The sequence below is a fragment of the Peromyscus maniculatus genome, chromosome 10, assembly GCF_049852395.1.
Source record: "Peromyscus maniculatus bairdii isolate BWxNUB_F1_BW_parent chromosome 10, HU_Pman_BW_mat_3.1, whole genome shotgun sequence".
Classification (NCBI taxonomy): domain Eukaryota; kingdom Metazoa; phylum Chordata; class Mammalia; order Rodentia; family Cricetidae; genus Peromyscus; species Peromyscus maniculatus.
In genome coordinates, this window is record NC_134861.1 from 9,701,562 (window position 1) to 9,724,879 (window position 23,318).

The window sequence follows — 23,318 nt, forward strand, 5'->3', positions numbered from 1 at the left end:
AGGAAGGTCACAAAGCTGGCTAGAAGAGCTTTGAGAGGTGACAGCAATTTCTCTTATATTTTTGGTTGTGAGCCTAGCCTTTAACGGCTGAGCCATCTCTCCAGCCCGACAGCAATTTCTCATTGATGATACTGTTGCAGGCACATAGAGGATACTTACTGGGTTCCAGGTTAGGGATTGGGTAGTGCCATAGAAAACCTTTAAGTAGATATAGAACATCTACAGTGAGGCTTCACCTATGTTGGGAGACAAGTAGCCCCATGTCTACTTAGAACATTAGGGTTATGTGAGGGAGCTGGCCTAGATATTTGGTACTGGTTAGTAAAATGAAATTGTAAGTAGGTTTAGGTAGCTTCTGCATTTGAAAATGTGGACAAGGGCTGGAGAGATGGCTCAGCGGTTAAGAGCACTGGGTTCAATTCCCAGCAACCATATGGTGGCTCACAACCATCTGTAAAGAGATCTGGCGCCCTCTACTGGCATACAGGTGTACATGCAGGCAGACACTATTCACAATAGATAAATCATTTAAAAAAAAACAACCCACTCAGGCAGACCTTGTTTAGAATAGTAGAAGTGTCCTGAGAGGTGATAAAATAATGGGAAAGATAGCATAGAAGGGTCCAACGTTTTGGGTCTTGTTTAGGATCTAAATGAAGGGAATTGGCTAGCTCCTGGTTGGTTGGAAAATCACACTTTTTTTTAACTTATTTTTATTTTATGTGCATTAGTGTTATACCTGCATGAGGGTGTTGAATCCTGGAATTACAGACAGTTATGAGCTGCCATGTCGGTGCTGGGAATTGAACCTGGGTCCTCTGGAAGAGCAGTCAGTGCTCTTAACCGATAAGCCATCTCTCCAGCACCACTCCTTGTATTTTAAGGAGTGGCCTTTTATATATATAAAGTGAGGGTGTTATGTATGTGAGACATTTTCTTTTCTTTTCTTTTTTTTTAAGATTTATGTATACAGTGTTCTGTCTGCACATACCCTTGCAAGCCAGAAGAGGGCACCAGATCTCATTACAGATGGTTGTGAGCCACCATGTGGTTGCTGGGAATTGAACTCAGGACCTTTGGAAGAACAAGCAGTGCTCTTAACCGCTGAGCCATCTCTCCAGCCCAAGGAGTGGTCTTATCCACATGTACTTCATTGTTTCCTTACCCTACTGCAGATAACTGCAAGCCTGACTTCTGAGTTGCTTCTCTACCTTGCTCTAAGCCCTTGCATGACCTCAGCCCAACTAAGAGAAAGCTTAGTCAGTCTCTTGCTGTTCTTGCTACTTTTCTGACATTCCTTAGAAATGATTTGATTTCTGCTAAATCTAGAACTCAGTAAGATGGCAGGTTACATAACCTTAGTGCTCAGTAAAAACTGCATACTTTGTATAAATTGGGCTGAGGTCATCCATAACCTTGTATATTGAGAAACTCACCTAATTTGACTTGGTACTAGTGTGTGTAGCCTTTGAGAGTTTGTATTCCAGAAACATTTCTTCTGTGGAAGTTTAAATTATCGCTGTGGCGGTGTTTTAGTTACTTCTCTATGGCTGTGATAAGACACTATAACCAAAAGCAACTTTTGGGTGGGTGGGGGGTGGCGGTGGCATTATTATTTCAGCTTATAGTTCCATATCACAGTCCATCATCGGAGGAGGTCAGGACATGGACTGGAGGCAAGAACTGAAGCGCATGCCATAGAGGAGTGCTACTTACTGACTTGTTCCTCCTAGTTTTGCTCAGCCTGCTTTCCTACAGCACCCAGGACCATCAGCCCAAGGGTGGTGCCACCTACAGTGAATTGGGCCCTCCCAACATCAATCATCAATCAAGAAAATGCCCCACAGGCTTGCCAACAGACTGGAAAATGGGAGCATTTTCTCAGTTGAGGTTCCCTCTTCCCAAATGACTCTAATTTGTGTCACTTGACAGAAAACTAGCCAATCCGAGTGACTCAACCAGTGCAAAGGGAAAAGTTGCTCCTGCCAGAGGTGTAACATCTCCAGACTCAAGGGAAGCCACATGTGCCTTGGATGATTTCAATAGCTGATCACCATTTCCCAGTACAGTACCATAAGGTGTTAGCGTGAGGCCCTGTGTTTAGTCTGCAGCACTGTATAAAACTGAGTATAGTGATACCTTCCTGTAATACCAGCTCTCAGGAGGTAGAAGTGGAAGGACGAAGAGTTCAGAGGTCATCCTTGTCTATGTAGCAACATTTAGGCCAGCCTTGGCTCATGAAATCCTGTCTTTTAAACACTGAGGTACCAAAAGGAAAAGGAATTCTGCCTCTAAATAGTTTGACTCAAACTGAATCCTCAATCCCTCCCTAGATCATATAGCTCACCCTGCCTCACAGTGTTTAAACATGCCAGCTTCCTTCCTTAAAATCAGCTCAGCAGTCCTATGCCTCACCCTATACCAAACTCTGCCTCACTGGCTCTGAGTTTTTGGTTTGTTTGTTTTTTGTTTTGAGAACCCTGACTGATACAAGGGATTGGGAGAGATATAGGCTATATAGCCAAGGAATGGGTCCTACTAAGGATGCTGAGCTAATAGGTAAACTCTGGGTAATTGGAAGAGATGTTGATAGAAGTGGTATATACAGATAGAGAAATAACCTGTGTGTGTGCACACCCATGTATTCACTAGATCTGTGCTTAGAGACTGGTGTTGGTAAACAAACAGCTGCGAGTTCTAAGTTTCCATCGTTTACTGGAGGAATCGGGCCTGATAATAGACAACACAATATGAGGCTGCAGTGCTGTGGTACCAGAAAATGAGGTATCCTGAAAGGCACAGCACATTGAAATAGTGCAAGCATCAGAATAACTGATGGTATCATGAATCTCCTATGTGCAATCTGTAGGATAGGAATCATGAGTATATGATCATAAATTGAGGAGAAGGAGGAAGATGCCAATTAATAGATGTAGGAGTAACAAATCAGAGGTAATCACTATCCATTGCCCACTCAAGGAACGAGCTGAGGTGGGTCCAGAGGTTGTTGAGGCTGAGATGAAGGCTAAGAAGGAAGAGATGAAGTTCTTCCCACCCAATATCACTGTGTACTCATTGCCAACAAATGAATTGAAGGAAAATTGGCAGGCAATGACCAGACCAAGTGACCAGGGCTAACCTATTTGGTATGTAGGAGCAGCCAGATACATTACAACTGAGAAAACCCATTCCCTGGAGTGGCTGGGGCTGGAGTTGCTTTCTTGGATGGGAGGGTTTGTAAGGTGTAGAAGGATATCCTGCAGGGTGCAGAAGGGATGACATATCAGGTATGTGGCATTCTCTGTAATCAGGGCAGGTGCTAGCAGGTGGTGGCACATGTGGATGTGGTAGCAAGTGAGGCTAGAAGGGAAGCCCTTCTAGAAGGGCTCTGTACTCTTTCTAGAAGCCTTCTGTATTCCTATTACTTTGTGAGTTGTGAATGACCTTAAAATATTACCCTTGAAAAAAATTAGGAGGGCTGGAGAGATGGCTCAGAGGATAAGAGCACTGACTGCTCTTCCAGAGGTCCTGAGTTCAGTTCCCAGCACCCACATGGTGGCTCACAACCATCTGTAATAAGATCTGGTGCTCTCTTCTGGCTTGCAGTCATACATGCTGTATAATAAATAAATAAATAAATAAATCTTTAAAAAAAGAAAAGAAAAAATTAGGAGCTGCACAAGGTGACTCAGTGCATAAAGGAGCTTGCTTGATCCCCAGAATCTACATAAATGTGGAAAAAGAGAACCCAACTCCACAAGGTTGTCTTCTGACCTCTCACATGCACTGTGGTATGTGTACCTGTTCTCTATTTCATACACTCAAACACAAATAATAAAAACAAGTTGCAGCTCATTTCATCCGCTAGTGATTTTGTGGACTTAACAATCAAGATGTGTTACATTTGGAGTCTCTTTTGCAGGTGATGTCTATCCTGCTGCATGGAGATGCTGCCTTTGCTGGCCAGGGCATCGTGTATGAGACCTTCCATCTCAGTGACTTGCCATCCTACACAACTCATGGCACTGTGCATGTGGTTGTCAACAACCAGGTAACCTCAGATTTCTGTCTATTGCCTCCCTTGTGTCCTCCTGGTCTTATAAAATCTTCACTGTTTCATGATTATAAAAGTGGTGGGGTTTTTTGTTGAAAATTTGGATAACACGTGCTGTCTTCTGGTATGCATACAAAACACACATACACATAAAATAAATAAATTACTTTGCATAACACAGAAAACTACTTTTTACAGTGGAAAGATTTTAATTACATTATTTAAGGGGAGGACATTATTGTTTTAGAGTATTTCTGTCTAGAGCCACAGTTATAAGTAATTGGTTTTCTCTTTAAGAAACTAGAGAAACTGCCTCTGGAGGCAGAGGCAGGCGGATCTCTGTGAGTTCGAGGCCAGCCTGGTCTCCAAAGTGAGTTCCAGGAAAGGCGCAAAGCTGCACAGAGAAACCCTGTCTCGAAAAACCAAGACTAAAAATTAGAACAAGAGGCACTCTCAGACACAGACACCACCTGCACCGAGCAGAGGAAGAGATGAGTAGAAAAATACAGGCAACAACATAAAGACCTATATGGCAACATCAGAACGTAGTGATTCTACACCTGCAAGACCTGAACATACCAAGACAGAAGAAACAGAAGAAATCAACCCTAAAAATGATATTAAGAAGATGATAGAGGCCCTTAAAGAAAAAAATAAAACATTCCCTTAAAGAGGAAATAAAAAAATTCCCTTAAAGAGGAAATGAAAAATTCCATTAAAGAGGAAATAAAAACTTTCGTTAAAGAGGAAATAAAAAACTCCCGCCAGGCGGATCTCTGTGAGTTCGAGGCCAGCCTGGGCTACCAAGTGAGTTCCAGGAAAGGCGCAAAACAGAGAAACCCTGTCTCGAAAAACCAAAAAAAAAAAAAAAAAAAACTCCCTTAAAGAAATGGAAGAAAAAATGAACAAAAAATGGGAAGAAATCAAAGAAAGCCAAGAAAACGCAATTAAACAGATGAAAGAAACATTCCAAGATCTGAAAAATGAATTTGAGACAACAAAGAAAACACATGCTGAGGGAATGCTGGAAATAGAAATCCTGACTAAATGAACAGGAACTGCAGAAACAAGCATAACCAACCAATTGCAAGAGATGGAACAGAGAATCTCTGACACTGAAGACACAATAGAGAAAATAGATTCGTCAGTCAAAGAAAACACTAAAGAAAAAAGTCGTAACACAAAACATCCAGGAAATTTGGTACACCATGAAAAGACCAAACCTAAGAATAATAGGGATAGAAGAAGAAGAATACCAACTCAAAGGCACAGAAAATATATTCAACAAAATCATAGAAGAAAACTTTCCTAACCTAAAGAAAGAAATACCTATGAAGATACAAGAAGCTTACAGAACACCGAATAGGCTGGATCCAAAAAAAAAAAAAAAGTCCCCTCACCACATAATAATCAAAACACTAAACACACAGAACAAAGAAAAAATATTAAGAGCTGCAAAGGAAAAAGACCAAGTAACATATAAAGGCAAACCCATCAGAATAACACCAGACTACTCAATAGAGACTATGAAAGCTAGAAGATCATGGACAAATCTTATGGAGACATTAAGAGACCATGGATGCCAACCCAGACTATTATACCCAGCAAAACTCTCAATCTCCATAGGCGGAGTAAACAAAATATTCTAGGATAAAACCAGATTTAATCAATACCTGTCCACAAACCCAGCCCTACAGAAAGCACTAGAAGAAATCGAACCCAAAGAAGCCAAACACATCCATAAAAAAATCAAGCAATAGATAATCCCACACCAACATACACCAAAGAAGGACAACACAACACAACCACAAAAAATAACAGGAATTAACAATCACTGGTCATTATTATCCATCAATATCAATGGTCTCAACTCACCTATAAAAAGACACAGGCTACAGCCGGGCGGTGGTGGTGCACGCTTTTAGTCCCAGCACTTGGGATGCAGAGGCAGGTGGATCTCTGTGAGTTCGAGGCCAGCCTGGTCTAGGAAGCGAGTTCCAGGAAAGGCGCAAAACTACACAGAGAAACCCTGTCTCAAAAAAAAAAAAAAAAAAAAAAAAGACACAGGCTAACAGAATGGATAAGAAAACAGGACCCATCCATCTGCTGCATACAAGAAACACACCTTAACTTCCAAGACAGACACTACCTCCGAGTAAAGGGCTGGGAAAAGGCTTTCCAAGCAAATGGACCTAAGAAACAAGCTGGTGTAGCTATCCTAGTATCTAATAAAATAGACTTCAAACTAAAATCAATCAAAAGAGATCAGGATGGACATTACATATTTATCATGGGGAAAATCCACCAAGATGAAGTCTCGATTCTAAACATTTATGCTCCAAATACAAAAGCACCCACATTCATAAAAGAAACACTACTAAAGTTTAAAATGCACATCAAACCCCCGCACATTAGTAGTGGGAGATTTTAACACACCACTCTCACCAAAAGACAGATCTACCAGACTGAAACTTAACAAAGAAATAAAGGACCTAACAGATGTTATGACTCAAATGGACTTAATAGATATTTACAGAACATTCCATCCTAACACAAAAGAATATACCTTATTCTCAGCACCCCATGGAACCTTCTCAAAAATTGACCACATGCTTGGACACAAAACAAATCTCAACAGATATAAAAAAAAAAATTGGAATAACCTCCTGTATCTTATCAGACCACCATGCCTTAAAGTTAGACCTCAACAACAACAATAATTATAGAAATCCCACAAACTCATGGAAACTGAATAATGCCCACCTGAAACATCAATGGGTCAAGGAAGAAATAAAGAAAAAAATTAAAGATTTCCTAGAATTCAATGAAAATGAGAATACAACATACCCAAACTTATGGGATACTATGAAAGCAGTGCTAAGAGGAAAATTTATAGCTCTAAATGCATACATAAAGAAGATGGAGCAATCCCATACCAATGAATTAACAGCACAACTGAAAGCTCTAGAACAAAAAGAAACAAACTCACCCAGGAGAAATAGACACCAGGAAATAATCAAATTGAGGGCTGAAATCAACGAAATAGAAAACAAGAGAACAATACAGAAAATCAATGAAACAAAGAGTTGGTTCTTTGAAAAAATCAACAAGATAGACAAACCCCTAGCCAAATTAACCAAAAGGCAAAGAGAGAGCACCCTAATTCACAAAATCAGAATTGAAAAGGGAGACATAACAACAGACAATGAGAAAATCCAGAGAATCATCAGATCATACTTCAAGAACCTGTACTCCACAAAAATGGAAAACTAGGAAGAAATGGACAATTTTCTGGATAAATACCACATACCAAAATTAAATCAAGTCCAGATAAACCATTTAAATAGACCAATAACCCCCAAAGAAATAGAAACAGTCATCAAAAGTCTCCCAACCAAAAAAAGCCCAGGACCAGATGGTTTCAATGCAGAATTCTACCAGACTTTCAAAGAAGAACTAATACCAATACTCTTCAAAGTGTTCCATATAATAGAAACAAAAGGAACACTACCAAACTCTTTTTATGAGGCTACAATTACCCTGATACCCAAACCGCACAAAGATGCAACAAAGAAAGACAACTACAGACCAATCTCCCTCATGAACATTGATGCAAAAATACTCAACAAAATATTGGCAAACCGAATCCAAGAATACATCAAAACAATTACCCATCACGACCAAGTAGGATTCATCCCAGGGATGCAAGGATGGTTCAACATACGAAAATCAGTCAATGTAATACACCATATAAACAAACTGAAAGAAAAAAACCACATGATCATCTCCTTAAATGCTGAAAAAGCCTTTGACAAAATCCAACACCCCTTCATGATGAAGGTCTTAGAAAGATCAGGAATACAAGGAACATTTCTAAACATAATAAAAGCAATTTATAGCAAGCCAACAGCAAACATCAAATTAAATGGAGAGAAACTCAAAGCGATACCACTAAATTCAGGAACAAGACAAGGCTGTCCACTCTCCCCATATTTATTCAATATAGTACTAGAAGTTCTATCTAGAGCAATAAGACAACAAAAGGAGATCAAAGGGATACAAATTGGCAAGGAAGAAGTCAAACTTTCACTATTTGCAGATGATATGATAGTATACATAAGTGACCCCAAAAACTCTACCAGGGAACTCCTACAGCTGATAAACTCCTTCAGTAAAGTGGCAGGATACAAGATCAACTCAAAAAAATCAGTAGCCCTCCTATATACAAATGATAAAAGGGCTGAGAAAGAAGTCAGAGAAACATCACCCTTTACAATAGCCACAAATAATATAAAATACCTTGGGATAACACTAACTAAACAAGTGAAGGACTTTTTTTTTTTTTTTTTTTTTGGTGTTTCGAAACAGTGTTTCTCTGTGTAGCTTTGCTCCTTTCCTGGAACTCACTTGGTAGCCCAGGCTGGCCTCGAACTCACAGAGATCCATCTGGCTCTGCCTCCCGAGTGCTGGGATTAAAGGCGTGCACCACCACCGCCCGGCAATGAAGGACGTTTTTGATAAGAACTTTAAATCTCTAAAGAAAGAAATTGAAGATATCAGAAAATGGAAGGATCTCCCATGCTCATGGATAGGTAGGATTAACATAGTATAAACATGGCAATCTTACCAAAAGCCATATACAGATTCAATGCAATCCCCATCAAAATCCCAACACAATTCTTCACAGACTTGGAAAGAAAAATACTCAACTTCATATGGAAAAACAAAAGACCCAGGATAACTAAAAGAATCCTATACGATAAAGCAACCTCTGGAGGCATCACCATCCCTGACCTCAAACTCTACTATAGAGCTATAGTAATAAAAACAGCTTGGTATTGGCATAAAAACCAACATATGGACCAATGGAATTGAATTGAAGACCCTGACATTAATCCATGCACATATGAACACCTGGTTTTTGACAAAGGAGCCAAAACTATACAATGGAAAAAAGAAAGTATCTTCAACAAATGGTGCTGGCATAACTGGATCTCAATATGTAAAAGATTACAAATAGATCCATATCTGTCACCATGCACAAAACTCAAGTCCAAGTGGATCAAAGACCTGAACATAAATCCAGTTACACTAAACTTAATAGAAATGAAAGTAGGAAGCACTCTTGAACGCATTGGCACCGGAGACCATTTCCTAAATAAAACACCAACAGCACAGACCCTGAGCACAACAATTAATAAATGGGACCTCTCGAAATTGAGAAGCTTTTGCAGGGCAAAAGACACAGTCAATAAGACAAAAAGACAGCCAACAGAATGGGAAAAGATCTTCACCAACCCCACATCTGACAAAGGATTGATCTCCACAGTATATAAAGAACTCAAGAAACTGGACATCAAAATACTGAACAGTCCAATTAAAAAATGGGCTAAAGAGCTAAACAGAGAATTCACAAAACAAGAATCACAAATGGCTGAAAAATATTTAAAGAAATGCTCAACATCCTTAATCATCAGAGAAATGCAAATCAAAATGACTCTGAGATACCACCTTACACCTGTCAGAATGGCTACGATCAAAAACACCAATGACAGTCAATGTTGGAGAGGATGTGGAGCAAAGGGAACACTCTTGGTGGGAATTCCCACTGTTGGTGGGAATGTAAACTTGTACAACCACTGTGGAAATCAGTATGGCGGTTTCTCAGAAAATTAGGAATCGAACTACCTCAAGACCCAGCCATCCCACTCTTGGGCATATACCCAAGGAATGCTGATTCATACCATAAAAATACATGCTCAGCTATGTTCATAGCAGCACTATTTGTAATAGCCAGAACCTAGAAACAACCTAGATGCCCATCAACGGAAGAATGGATGAAAAAAAATGTGGTACATATACACAATGGAGTACTACTCAGCAGAGAAAAACAATGAAAGCATGAAATTTGCAGTCAAATGGATGGAACTAGAAAAAATCCTGAGTGAGGTAACCCAAACCCAGAAAGACAGTCATGGTATGTACTCACTCATAAGTGGATTCTAGATATAAAATAAAGATAAGTCAGACTACAACCCATAGAACCATGGAGGCTATATATATAGCATGGAGGTCCCTAGGAAGACTGTGGCTTATAATAAATTTCAGTTTTACTCAATTATTGAAAAAAAAAATTAGCCAAATGAATGGAAAAACATGAACTATGAACCAAAAGCTGAGGGGCCCCCAGCTGGATCAGGCCCTCTGAATAGGTGAGACAGTTGATTGGCTTGATCAGTTTGGGAGGCAACTAGGCAATGGGACCGAGTCCTGTGCTCATTGCATGGGTTGGCTGTTTGAAACCTGGAGCTTATGCAGGGACGCTTGGCTCAGTCTGGGAGGAGGGGACTGGACCTTCCTGGACTGAGTCTACCAGGTTGATCACAGTCCTCGGAGGAGGCTTTGCCCTGGAGGAGGTGGGAATGGTTGGTGGGCTGTGGGTAAGGAGAGGGGGTGGGAGGGGGGAGAACAGGGGAACCTGTGGCTGATATGTAGAACTGAATGGTATTGTAAAATAAAATAAAAGAAAAAAAAAAGATGGCAAAACATAAGTCATAACAAGTTATGAAAGTCTGTTGTTCTTTGTAGGCATGTATTTCCCCCTAGCTATTGCTCACATGATCAGGAGACACTTGTACTCACATTTATAACTTGAAGTGTTTTTTACTAAACATACAGTTTCCTGTTTGTATAGAAACATGATAGTCAGTTTATGTGCTGTTATTACCTTTGGGGGAGGAGGCCACGTAGGTGCAGAGTCAATGACACAGACTTCTAAGACTTTTTATGTTTTCTTATTGTCTCTCCTCCAAATGTATGTGTCTTTGGGTTGCATTGTGTTAAACAAGCTTAGTCACCTCATTAGTATCCAAATTTCCTTTTGTCTTTAATAAATGGTAAATTAGGGGGCTGGAGAGATGGCTCAGAGGTTAAGAGCACTGACTGCTCTTCCAGAGGTCCTGAGTTCAATTCCCAGCAACCACATGGTGGCTCACATCCATCTGTAATGAGATCTGGTGCCCTCTTCCCGCCTGCAGACATACATGCAGACAGAATGTTGTATACATAATAAACAAATAAATCTTAAAAAATAAATAAATAAATAAAATAAATGGTAAATTATATGAACCAAAAAAAAAAAAAAAAAAGCTGTATATGAGGGCTGGAGAGATGACTCAACAGTTAAGAGCACTTGGCTGCTCATCAAGAGGACCCAGGTTCAATTCCCAGGATCCACATGGCAGCTCACAACTGTCTGTAACTCCAGTTCCGGGAGATCCAAAGCTGCCTTTGGCCTTTGCAGGCACACATACACATGATGCATATACATAATTCAGGCAAAACACTAATATACATAAAAATAAATTAATTTTTTTAGAAGATGTATGTGATTGTATACACTTAAAATCTCAGAAGTAGGGTGGCAATAAGGATCTAATTGGTGAGCTCAAGGTCAGTGGAGACCCTATCTCAAACCAAGTGGATGGCATCCCTGAGTATAACACCTGAGGTTGTCCTCTGCCCACCTCGTGCATGCATTTCAAAGAAAGCCGCAGTCCAGGTGCATTGTGAGATTGTGGGAGGGACTAATGAGTGACCAAGTGATACCATACTCATGGCAAAGCTGGCATTGTCTGAGTGCATATGGTCAGCAACATATCCGATTAGGCATCTCATATGCATTAACTCAATCCATGAGGTTGTTACCTATACAGTGGGAGTGGTAGTAGCATTTTTCTTAATTTCTTTTGAGGTAGTCTCACATGTATCCCTGGCTGGCTGAGAACTCGATATGTAGACCAGTCTGGCATAGAACTCACAGAGATAACCCTGCCTCTGCTTCCCAGTGCCTGGTTAAAGGCAGGCACCATTACATGTAGCTGTGGTATTACCATTTTCAAAAAAAGAACATTGAGAAGCAGGGATTGAGTAGCTTGCATGAGGTAAATGATAGTACTAATATGTAATCTGCCTGCCCTCAGAGAATGGTGTTAAGAAGCCAAGAAATATCTTTTAAAATGAACAAAAAGTTCCACTAATGAACTTTTTCCCCTTTTTTATATTGTGGTAAAATACATAACAAGCTTATATTATGTAACCATTTCTCTTTTTTAAAATATTTATTTATTCATTCATTTATTTGTTCGTTTGTTTATTATGTACCAGGTCTCATTACAGATGGTTGTGAGCCACCATGTGGTTGCTGAGAATTGAACTCAGGACCTCTGGAAGAGCAACCAGTGCTCTTAACCGCTGAGCCATCTCTCCAGCCCATGTAACCATTTCTAAGGAACCATTCACTTGTATTAAACACATCCATAATGTGCAGTCACCATCATTCATCTCTGTCAACAGAAGCTCCGCACTGAACAACCACTGCCTGGGGCTGGAGAGGGTCTCAGTAGTTAACACTGCTTGCTGCCTTTCCAGAGGACCCGAGTTAATTTCCAACATCTACATTGGGCGGTTCATAATTGCCCAGTTTCAACCCTTTCTCCTGGCTTCTGTGGGCACCCCCACACATGTATCTCACACACACACACACACACACACACACACACACACACACACACACAGTAAAATAAATGTCAAACAAAAACAGTTGCTGCCTATTCTTTGTTCCCTCTGCCCTGCTCCTGGTAACCACCACTTTACTTTCTGTCTCTTAACTTGTGGTTATGCTGGATACCTTATTGAAGTGGCACCCTATAGTATTTTTAAGTCTGAATAACATTCCACTAGGAACACACCAAATTTTGTTGAGTTATCCATTGATAGAAACTTGGGTGGCCTCTCCAGGGTGAACTGTTGTAAATGATGCTGCTGTGAACATGGACGTACAGATATTCTTTAAGACCCTCCTTTTAGTTGTTCTGGCTACATGCATACCCATGAGTGGAGTTGCTGGCTTATAGTAGAGTTCTATTGAAACTTTTGTTTTTTTGTGGAGTTTTTTGTTTGTATGATTGTTTGTTTTTTAGTTCTTACTCTGTAGCCCAAGCTAACCTAGTACTTTCAAGGTAGACCAGGCTAGCCTCATTTATAAAAATCCTTTCTGCCTCCTCAGTGCTGAGCAATTTCAGAGTTTTGTGTTTTCTCTACATATAATATCCATGGATTTCAGCTGTACCTAGCTGTACCACACCTTTAATCCCAGCACTTGACAGGCAGAAACAGGTAGATCTGAGAGTTTGACACTAGCTAGGTCTACATAATGAGTTGCAGGCCAGCCTGAGTTACATAATCAGAACCTGCTTCAAAAAACAATTAAAAAAAAACAAAAAAAAGTAGTGGTAGTAGTAGTCATCAGGGGACTAGGGAAATACTTCAATTGGTAATGTAGTTGCCATACCCATTATGAGGACCTTCATGAGTTTAGTATTAGGGAGGCAGAGACAGGCAGATACTAGGAGCAATCTAGCTGGCCAGCCTCACCAGTTGGTGAATTACAGGTTCAATGAGACAAGAAGACAACTTACATTGATGTTTAGCCTCCACACAGTGTACTTGCATATCCCCATGTGAGAATAAGCCACACACATATGCCACATCCACACAAAGAAATTGGGATGAGAAGGGAGATGATTTAAAAGCAATTTGGCCTCTCTAAAGTGCATAGCTTGGCTAACATTATCTCTTCTGTTTCAGTACTGGGCATCAAACCCAGGACTTTGTGCACACTAGGGAATTATGCTACCACTAGCCTACTCTACTTGTAGCAGGGGATTAGAACAGTTGTGCATTGGTGAAGCAAGATCTTAAAACTTCAATGTATACATAAGTATGCCTGCAGAGAAAATAATCTGGAAAGAAAAACATAAAAATGTTCCTGTCAGCCCAGCCAGCAGTGGTGGCACACGCCTTTGATCCCAGCTCTTGGGAGACAGAGGCAGGTGGACTTTTGAGTTTGAGACCAGCCTGGTTTACAGAGCGAGTTTCGAGCCAGCTAGGACTACAAAGAGAAACCCTGTCTTGGAAAACAAAAAAAAAAAACAGTTAATACTACAACCTATTCCCTATGTTAAACATAAATGAATTTTGTTCCCAGAGTAGGAAAACAAACAAAACTTAAGCAAAGAAGCCACTTAGGGCACACATTCTTAGTAGCCCAGCAGAAAGTATAGGCTGTGTCCAATCCTGCCTACCACTCTCTGTACCCTGTACTACCAGTTCCAGATACCCTCATGCCTGATCATGTGTTCCATACTTACAGATTGGTTTCACCACAGACCCTCGGATGGCCCGCTCCTCCCCCTACCCCACTGACGTGGCCCGAGTGGTGAATGCCCCCATTTTTCATGTCAACTCGGATGACCCTGAGGCTGTCATGTATGTATGCAAGGTGGCAGCTGAGTGGAGAAGCACCTTCCACAAGGATGTTGTTGTTGATCTGGTAAGTGATGCCAGGGTAAGCATGTCCAAGCAGAGTATCTTGCCTATCCCCTTACTCTTGCTAAGTCACCTTGGAGCTTTGTAATGTCGTACTTCAGGGAGGATCCTCTGGTTCTGGAGTATTCAGACATAGGCTCTCTTCTGAATACTTCTCAGTGGGAGCTATATGATCCATCTGGTCCTATCTAAGACTGCTTTACAAATAATTTGTGCCAGGCAGTGGTAGCACACGCCTTTAATCCCAGCACTCAGGAGGCAAAGGCAGGCAGATCTCTGAGTTCGAGGCCAGCCTGGTCTACAGCTCTAGTTCCAGGACAGCCAGGGCTACACAGAGAAACCCTGTCTCAAAAAAAAAAAAGAAAAGAAAAGAAAATGAAAAAAAGAAAGAATTTGTATTCTCAAGTCACTCTCGTTATGTCTCATCTGATAGAGCAAGTTCACCATGTAAAATAAAGAAAATTGAAATCCTAACTGTAAAGGAAGTAAATTGAGGCAAAGCAATGTCAGCCATGTTGGCATCACACAGATGAAAGGACAGATAAACACACACACACATACACAATGGTATTCTTTTCCACAGACCAACCACAATCTCTCATAGTCCTCTCTTGCTACTCTGACTAGGTATGTTATCGACGCAATGGCCACAATGAGATGGACGAGCCTATGTTTACACAACCACTCATGTACAAGCAGATCCGCAAGCAGAAGCCTGTACTGCAGAAGTATGCAGAGCTGCTGGTATCCCAGGGTGTCGTCAACCAGCCCGAATATGAGGTATGTCCTGGCAGGCCTTTGTGCTAGGGCAAACTAGAGTAGATCATCCTAGGCCAGTCTTCCTCTTAGGACCCGAGTGGAAGCATGGGAAGTCTTGACAGCTGTAGCATTTCAGCATTTCAACCTCTTTGAGGATCTGGGGCACCAAGATGCTTTTTAAAGGAGTAGATCTGTTGGAGGCAGAGAAAAGTGTTCTAGAGATGAGGTAGTGGCTACCCAGTAGTTCTTTCTGGTGACACAGGCTGTTTAGGTTGAGAGATGGATGAACAAGGGTCCATTCAGCTTAGTAAATCTCCTCTAAGATCTGTACCAAGCTTTCTGTCACAGTGGACAGTAGGAGCAGCAGTCTAGACACACGGGATGGTGCGAGGGTCCAAAACTGACAGCTGCTGAAGGTACAGCTCTGAAAACCTAGTCTTTGACAAGCATATAAAACTGAGCCAGTTCTTAGGAAAAATGTTCAGTCCAGGGGCTAAACAGACTAAACAGAATCTCTAGCCACGGGACACAGGGAATGAGGAGCAGAAGTGACAGGCCTCTTTCAGACGTCAGAAGCTGTAATTCTGAGTACACATGTGGGTAGTGGGTGTGCAGAAGTGCAGAGGGACGGGAAAGCCAGGGTGCAACAGACTGGCACAACGCGGGTGTGCTGCACTCAGTTAGCTGTGTGTGTCCACCTCTCTTCCAGGAGGAGATCTCCAAGTACGATAAGATCTGTGAGGAAGCCTTCACCCGATCCAAAGATGAGAAGATCCTGCACATCAAGCACTGGCTGGACTCCCCATGGCCTGGTAAGCAAGGGGCCGTTCACCCCAGCTAGACTCCCTGTACATCGGCTGGAGTCCTGAAGCCTCTTCCCAGACAGAGCTCTGCTCTCCTCTTCTGTATCTGCAACACATAGTGAGTGTTCATTTCAGCAAGGCCTCTGTGGTCCCCACGGAAACCATCCAAAGCCATATGGTACTACGGTGAATTTTCTAGAAAGGCAGAACTGTTACTCTGGTCTGCAGATGTCTCTTCCAAAGTAGATGGCATGCCTCAGCATGTCTTTGTTCTCCTAGGCTTTTTCACCCTGGATGGACAACCCCGGAGCATGTCCTGCCCCTCCACTGGCCTGGAGGAGGATGTCTTGGCCCACATTGGGAATGTCGCCAGCTCTGTACCTGTGGAGAACTTTACCATCCATGGAGGTAACCAGCCCTGCACTTGTGTGTGGAAACAGTGGTCTAGATCAGCACCTCTTGAAGACATTGTCCCCAGCCACGCACTATACAAACGCCCCTAGAGCCCCCTGGGTGCATTGGTAGACTCAGCTCCTACAACACTCAAGTTCCTTCACTTGGAAAGAAGCAGAGAAGCAACTAAGAGGTCACTATTTTACTGTCCTAACACTGGGTGACAGAGGCTCTGCCTGTGTCATTGGAGCACAGAAAGTAAGGTGTCCACATGAGCTGGACCTCCAGTACTGTGAGTGCTCTCTCTGGCTCTTTTTATTTATGTATTTATTTATTTATTCTTTTCTTTTGGTTTTTCGAGACAGGGTTTCTCTGTGTAGCTTTGCGCTTTTCCTAGAACTCACTCTGTAGACCAGGCTGGCCTCGAACTCACAGAGATCTGCCTGCCTCTGCCTCCCGAGTGCTGGGATTAAAGGTGTGCACCACCACTGCCCAGCATCTCGCTCTCTTTCTCTGCAGGGCTGAGCCGGATCTTGAAGACTCGGAAGGAGCTAGTGACAAACCGGACTGTGGACTGGGCCCTGGCAGAATACATGGCATTCGGATCACTCCTGAAGGAAGGCATCCATGTTCGGCTAAGTGGCCAAGATGTGGAGCGGGGCACCTTCAGGTAACAAAAATATTTACCCTTCAGTTTGAAACAGAAGGGAAGGGCTTTGGTATCTATACTCCAGGAGTGGGGGAAATCATTTCCAGAAAAGTCAGTGCATCCTCAGTGTCGGGGCTGCCCACCCTTTCCTGTTTGGTGTGGATGCTCCGTTTTTATGCTGGGACGGCTCTACTCTGAAGCGTCTGGTGGAAGACAGGTTGTCACAGTGGGTCTACTAGAGTGTCAGGGTTCAAATATCTGTGCTCCTGCGTATTAATCTTGTCATTCTTCCTCAGCCATCGCCACCATGTGCTCCATGATCAGAATGTAGACAAAAAAACCTGCATCCCCATGAACCACCTTTGGCCCAATCAGGCCCCCTACACCGTATGCAACAGCTCGCTGTCTGAGTATGGTGTCCTGGGTAAGGCCAACCCCAGCCCCGCCTTAGTCATCTGCGTTTTCTGCCTGGTGTCCTGAACATGTCTTTCTTCCTTTTCTGTCCATGATAGGCTTTGAGCTGGGCTTTGCCATGGCTAGCCCTAATGCTCTGGTTCTCTGGGAGGCCCAGTTTGGTGATTTCAACAACATGGCACAGTGCATCATTGACCAGTTCATCTGCCCAGGACAGGCCAAGTGGGTGCGGCAGAATGGCATTGTGCTCCTGCTGCCTCATGGCATGGAAGGCATGGTGAGAGCTTCCCCTTGCCCACCAAACTCAAGACCTGGGAAGGACCTGTCCAGGACCCCATCCCAAAGACAAGAGGGTTCTGTTGGTGCTTCCATTTGATGGGAAGACTAGCTAGCACTTTGAAAGGCAAGAGTGCCCATCTGCATGTAGTCTGAATGGCCATCCCTAGATGGGCAGCAGATGGTGCTGATGCTACTCAGTCTTTCAAGCACTCAGTTCCCTCATCCCTGTGCTTTGCTAGCGGGAGGGGGAAGACATCAGGAGAAAGAAACAGCAAGTCCAGTAGATGTCAGCATGTGAGAACTTGCAAACTAACTTGTCTGTCTGGTTCCAGGGTCCGGAGCATTCCTCTGCCCGCCCAGAGCGGTTTCTGCAGATGTGCAATGATGACCCAGATGTCCTGCCTGTGAGTAGAGCAGACCCTGACACTCGGCTGCTTGGGGCATGTAGGAAAGAATTCCATTTGGATGTCCAGAGGGGTCAGATCTCAGCTGACTCTCCCTCTTTTAGGAATCAGAGTAGGTAGACCAATGTGGCCCCATGCCTTCTGATCTCCCTGAAATAGGCTACTTCATTTGTTTCCTGCTGTTACTGAAAGCCTAGAAACCTCAGCCTGACCTCTTAGTGATACTGCCATTGCTGTGGTTCAAATAAGACTTTAAGGCAATTTTAAAGAACTCAGAACTACTAGGAAGAGTAGACTACATTGTAGCTAGCACCTGTGTCTCCTGTAGTCCATACATCCACTGCCAAGGAAGGGTTAAATGGGTTCAGACTTGGAAACCTGTGGAGTCTGCTCCTTACTGTCTTTAGTGAGTCCTTGAGTCTCCAGTGAGACATCCTGAGGCCCCTCTGCCCTAAGATACCCTTCTCCCTGGCAGAATGCTCACAACTATTACTGGCCTCTGGCCATTTCCTTCCTTGCTGCAGGACCTGCAGGAAAACAACTTTGACATCAATCAGCTATACGACTGCAACTGGATTGTTGTCAACTGTTCCACCCCTGGCAACTTCTTCCATGTACTTCGACGACAGATCCTGCTGCCCTTCCGGAAGCCGGTCAGTGCTGGGTTCTCCAGAATCACCAGGGTGCTGGCCTTCCTGTGTTAATACAAAGAATGACTCCCCTAGTGTCTTTTTCTCTAGGTTGGTTGGATGATACCTAAAGGGGAATAAGGATGAGATGTAGTCTCAGGAAGCCAGGTCCTGTTGTTATGAATGCCAGGGAACTGCACATTCTCACTCCCAGTGTGAGAGTCCTGACATGCTCTTAGTACCACATGTAAGAGAGTCCAACAAAATACAATCCTCAGCCCAGCAAGTAGAGTCATGGTATATTGAGAAATAAGACAGGTTGTCATGTAGGTATGCTGAGCACTGGGAAAATGGTGAGCCCCAGCAGGGACCAAGGAATTCCAGGAGCCCCATAAAGCAGCTTTTGAGCTGGATGTTGAAGTGTGAGTAGGAGCTGTGTGGAGAAGGCAAGTGGACAAAATGACCAGAAAGAGGGTGTCTGGGATAAGGATACAGAGAGGGCCCTGCTGCCCTTGGTACTGCAAAGGATGGATACACAGCTAAGGCTTCCAGCTTTGTGCCCCAGTAGCCTGCAGACCCACAAGACAGAACAGCCCTGGTACTAGACCTTCCGCTTTAGACAGACTAAAGGTGTCTTATCCTTAAGACTACCTAGGAGCTGCTCAGCTCACCACGGAGAGGCACCAGGTCAGGAAGATGGCCCTGGAGAGTAAATACCTACCCAGGGGAGGTAAATAGCAGAGAAATTACTATCTTCCTTTTTCTTCCTGTATTTTGTGAGTCTCCCATTGAGATCTGGAAACAGGCTGCCCTGGCTATGTATCAAAGATCAAGGTTTAGATGACCTTTACCTTGTACCTTCATTCTAGAATCTTTAAAATATAGTCTACTGTGAGCATATTTTGCCTTTCAGTTAATCGTCTTCACTCCCAAATCCCTGCTGCGCCACCCTGAGGCACGAACTAGCTTTGATGAGATGCTTCCAGGTAGGTGTGGAGGACATAGGTGTTAGCTCTGGGGGCTCTTTGCTGTTCTGTAGGGCTACAGGACTTGTATTTACCCATCTCCTGAGGCCCTTTCTGGACTTTTAGTCATGAGATACAGACCTCTGACTGTGAGTGCCCCTGGGACCACATTAAAATAGCAGAGCAGGATGGCCCAAGTCTTTCATCTCAGCACTCTGGAGGCAGAGGCAGGAGCATCTCTGAGTTCAGGGCCAGCATGCTCCACAGAGTTACATGGTCAGGCCCTGTCTAAAATAAAACAAAACAACAAAAAGAGACACCACTGTGCATCTAGGATCACAAATAGATGTATGTGACATCTCACCACAGCTCAGGAGGACAGGTCTCAGAGTAAATTCTTCCCAGTGAGGAGAAGCTGTGGGGAGGCAGCATGCCAGCTGCACTGCTGAGACAGGAGTCTGTGGCTTGAGACCTCTCCCTGGAGAGTGAGAAGCAGGTGCTAATACAGCCTGTAGCTGCCCAGAAGTTCCTGGGGCTCATGAGGCCAAGAAGACTGCTTCCTCTGAACCACCAAGCCCTGTCGTCTTCTGTACAGCAAACCTCTGGTTTGCTGTGTTCTACCTTTTGTGTGTGGTGGCATTTACATAACGTGGAATCTGCTGTCTTAACCATATTTAAGTGTTCAATGTCACAGAGGAACATTCTTGCTGTTGTACAGCCATCACACCATCTATTTCTAGAGCTTACATCAGGTAAAACTGAAAACCTATACCCACTAAGTACTCTCCACACTTCCCTGCTCTTTCACTGACAACCACATTCTATTTTTTAACAAGAATCAAACAGTAAAGCTGAACAGTCTTCTCCAAAATGCTTAGGACCAGAGATGTTTTGGATTTGGTATTTTTCCTGGTTTTGAAATATTTGTATGGACCCAAATCTAAATGTAGAGTGCACTTAATGTGTATCTTGTACACATGTAATGAAAATCACTATTTCCAGTGTATCTGTGCTGTAATTGTAACCCATCACATGGCAGATGAATAGTCTCCTTGAGGTGCCATGTTGGTATTCAGAGAGGTTTCAGATTTTGAATTTAAAGAATAGGAGTGCTCAGTCTATATTGGTCTTTTTATAACTGACTTATTTCAGTTAGTATAATGTCCTCAGGGTTTGTCCATGGTATAGTGTAGCCATCATTTCCTATCTTGTTAAGGTGGAGGAGTGTTTCATTCTACACACTTGATCTTACCCAAAAGACTGAGAAGTGATCTATTTTATGGATCTGCTGCATTTGTTTTATCCACCCGTGCTTGGTGGGTACTTGGGGTGCTTCTCTGTTTTAGCTCTTGTAAGTAACACTGTTTTGAACATGGGTATACAAATAGTCCTTCAAGATCCTGACTTCGTTCCTTTGCATATGGATTTCCAGCTTTACAGCACCATTTGTGAAGACTATTCTTCACCATGGTATGCGTATGGCCTTGACACCTGTGTTGAAAATTAATTTGGCCATGTGTGTACTCTATTCTGTGTCCTGTCCACTGGTCTGTGTGTCTGTCTTTATGCCAGTGCCACCCTATTTTTGTTTTTCAAGACAGGGTTTCTCTGTGTAGTTTTGACTGTCTTGGAGCTCACTCTGTAGACCAGGCTGGCCTCAGACTCACAGAGATCCATCTGCTTCTGCCTCCCAAGTGCTGGGACTAAAGGTCCTGTCAGTGCCACACTGTTTACTGTAGCTTTTATAGTTCATTTTGAAAGTTTTCCTCTGAGCTTTGTTTTGTCTTAAATTTTATTTGGTTATTCATTGTCCCTTGAGTTTTTTTGGTTTGGGGGTTTTGTTTGTTTGTTTTGTTTGTTTTTGTTTTTGTTTTTTGTTTGGGGGGTTGTTTTGTTTTGAGACAGGGTTTCTCTGTGTAGCGTTTGGAGCCTGTCTTGAATCTCACTCTGTAGCCCAGGCTGGCCTCGAACTCACAGAGATCCACCTGCCTCTGCCTCCCGAGTGCTGGGATTAAAGGCATGCACCACCACTGCCCGGCCCCTTGAGTTCTTGTATGAATTTTAGAGAGCAGTCCTCTCTTCTACAAAAGTCATCATTGGGATTTTATTTTATTTAATATATTTGTGTTTGTGTCTGTGATGGGAGTTTGTGTAGTATGTATAGAAGTGAGAGGATGCTTTCAGAAGTTGGTTCTTCCACTTTTACGAGGGCTCCAGGGACTGAACTCACATCAGGTTTGCATGATAAGTCACCCTCACTTTCCACTTCCCATTTGATCCCAGTGTGTCTTCTCTCCTGCCCAGCTGTTGTGTTTAGGACTCTAGTAGCATGTTGAGTAGAAGTAGCAAGAGTGGGCCTGCTAGCTTTGTTCTTGAGCTCAGAGAAACAGTTTCCAGTCTTTCACCATTGAATATGATTTATGCCTCCCGAGTACTGGGGTTAAAGGTGTGTGGCACCAGCACTCGGCCTGCATATGATTTTTCCATGGACTTTTCATCTCTGCACTGTCATTTCCCAGTTGAATGTTTAACCGTTTGAAAACAGTCTCAGGTCTCCTCTGTTTGTGAGCAGCAGTTCCTGCAGCAGTTGTTTGGCCATGCCCTCTTGAGTGTTTTCACTTTTTTTATTTGTAAATTTATAAGGTATAAGTAGCCATCAGATGGTTGGTTTTTTTGAGACAGAGTCTCTCTGATGTAGCGCTGGCTCTCCTGAAACTCACTATGCAGAACAGGATGGCCTTAAACTTAGAGAGATCCACTTGCCTCTGTCTCCTGAGTGCTAGGGTTAAAGATGTACATCCCCAAGCCATTTCTACAACCTTCTTAGTCTGAGCAAATGCACGGGTATTAGAAGCTTATGAGGCAGAAGTATCTGTAACCCTCAGAAACCATAGATCCCGCCCTGTGTGACAGCCCTCAGCTCATGCAAGCAGCTGTGGAATAAGCTTGGAGAAAGAACCAGCCTAGCTGTGGAAATTTTCTTGCAGGAACCCACTTCCACCGTGTGATCCCAGAAGATGGCCCTGCAGCTCAGGACCCAAACAATGTCAAAAGACTACTCTTCTGCACTGGCAAGGTGTACTATGACCTCACCCGAGAGCGCAAAGCCAGGGGCATGACAGAGCAGGTGGCTATTACAAGGATTGAGCAGGTGAGAGCATGTGGTATAGCAGCTAGGTGTCAGTGTCCCACTGTGGGGTATTTGGATTAGGGTGCTTTGGCATAAAATCATTTACTGAGGTTTCTAACCTTTCCTACCTGCAGTAGCTGTGAGACTTGCCCTTCTGGAATTCCAGCCTCCCTTTGCTTAACCCTACCCACCCTCTGAATTCCACCCTTGATTCCAACCCTGCTCTCTCCTAGCTCTCGCCATTCCCCTTCGACCTCCTGCTGAAGGAGGCACAGAAGTATCCCAATGCTGAGCTGGCCTGGTGCCAGGAAGAGCACAAGAACCAAGGCTACTATGACTATGTCAAGCCAAGACTTCGGACCACCATTGACCGTGCCAAGCCTGTCTGGTAAGGCCTAAGTCCCGATGGGGAGGCCTGCAGAACCTTCCCTCAGGTTGGTGGGCAGTTAA

General features: G+C 43.2%; 1 protein-coding gene across 14 annotated transcripts in view; it reads left to right on the forward strand.

The window, feature by feature from the left end:
* The window catches only part of Ogdh (oxoglutarate dehydrogenase), an 82,516-nt gene that overhangs the window by 58,037 nt on the left and 1,161 nt on the right, over positions 1-23,318 (forward strand). For all 14 annotated transcript variants that reach the window (XM_015991828.3, XM_015991833.3, XM_006973002.4 and 11 more), the window contains 13 exons: positions 3,923-4,051; positions 14,268-14,447; positions 15,071-15,223; positions 15,912-16,014; positions 16,285-16,413; positions 16,918-17,068; positions 17,344-17,471; positions 17,560-17,738; positions 18,073-18,144; positions 18,669-18,797; positions 19,687-19,759; positions 22,726-22,889; positions 23,102-23,256. In XM_015991828.3, the coding sequence (XP_015847314.1) occupies positions 3,923-4,051; positions 14,268-14,447; positions 15,071-15,223; positions 15,912-16,014; positions 16,285-16,413; positions 16,918-17,068; positions 17,344-17,471; positions 17,560-17,738; positions 18,073-18,144; positions 18,669-18,797; positions 19,687-19,759; positions 22,726-22,889; positions 23,102-23,256 (1,745 nt within the window). The remainder of the gene's footprint in view (positions 1-3,922; positions 4,052-14,267; positions 14,448-15,070; positions 15,224-15,911; positions 16,015-16,284; positions 16,414-16,917; positions 17,069-17,343; positions 17,472-17,559; positions 17,739-18,072; positions 18,145-18,668; positions 18,798-19,686; positions 19,760-22,725; positions 22,890-23,101; positions 23,257-23,318) is intronic.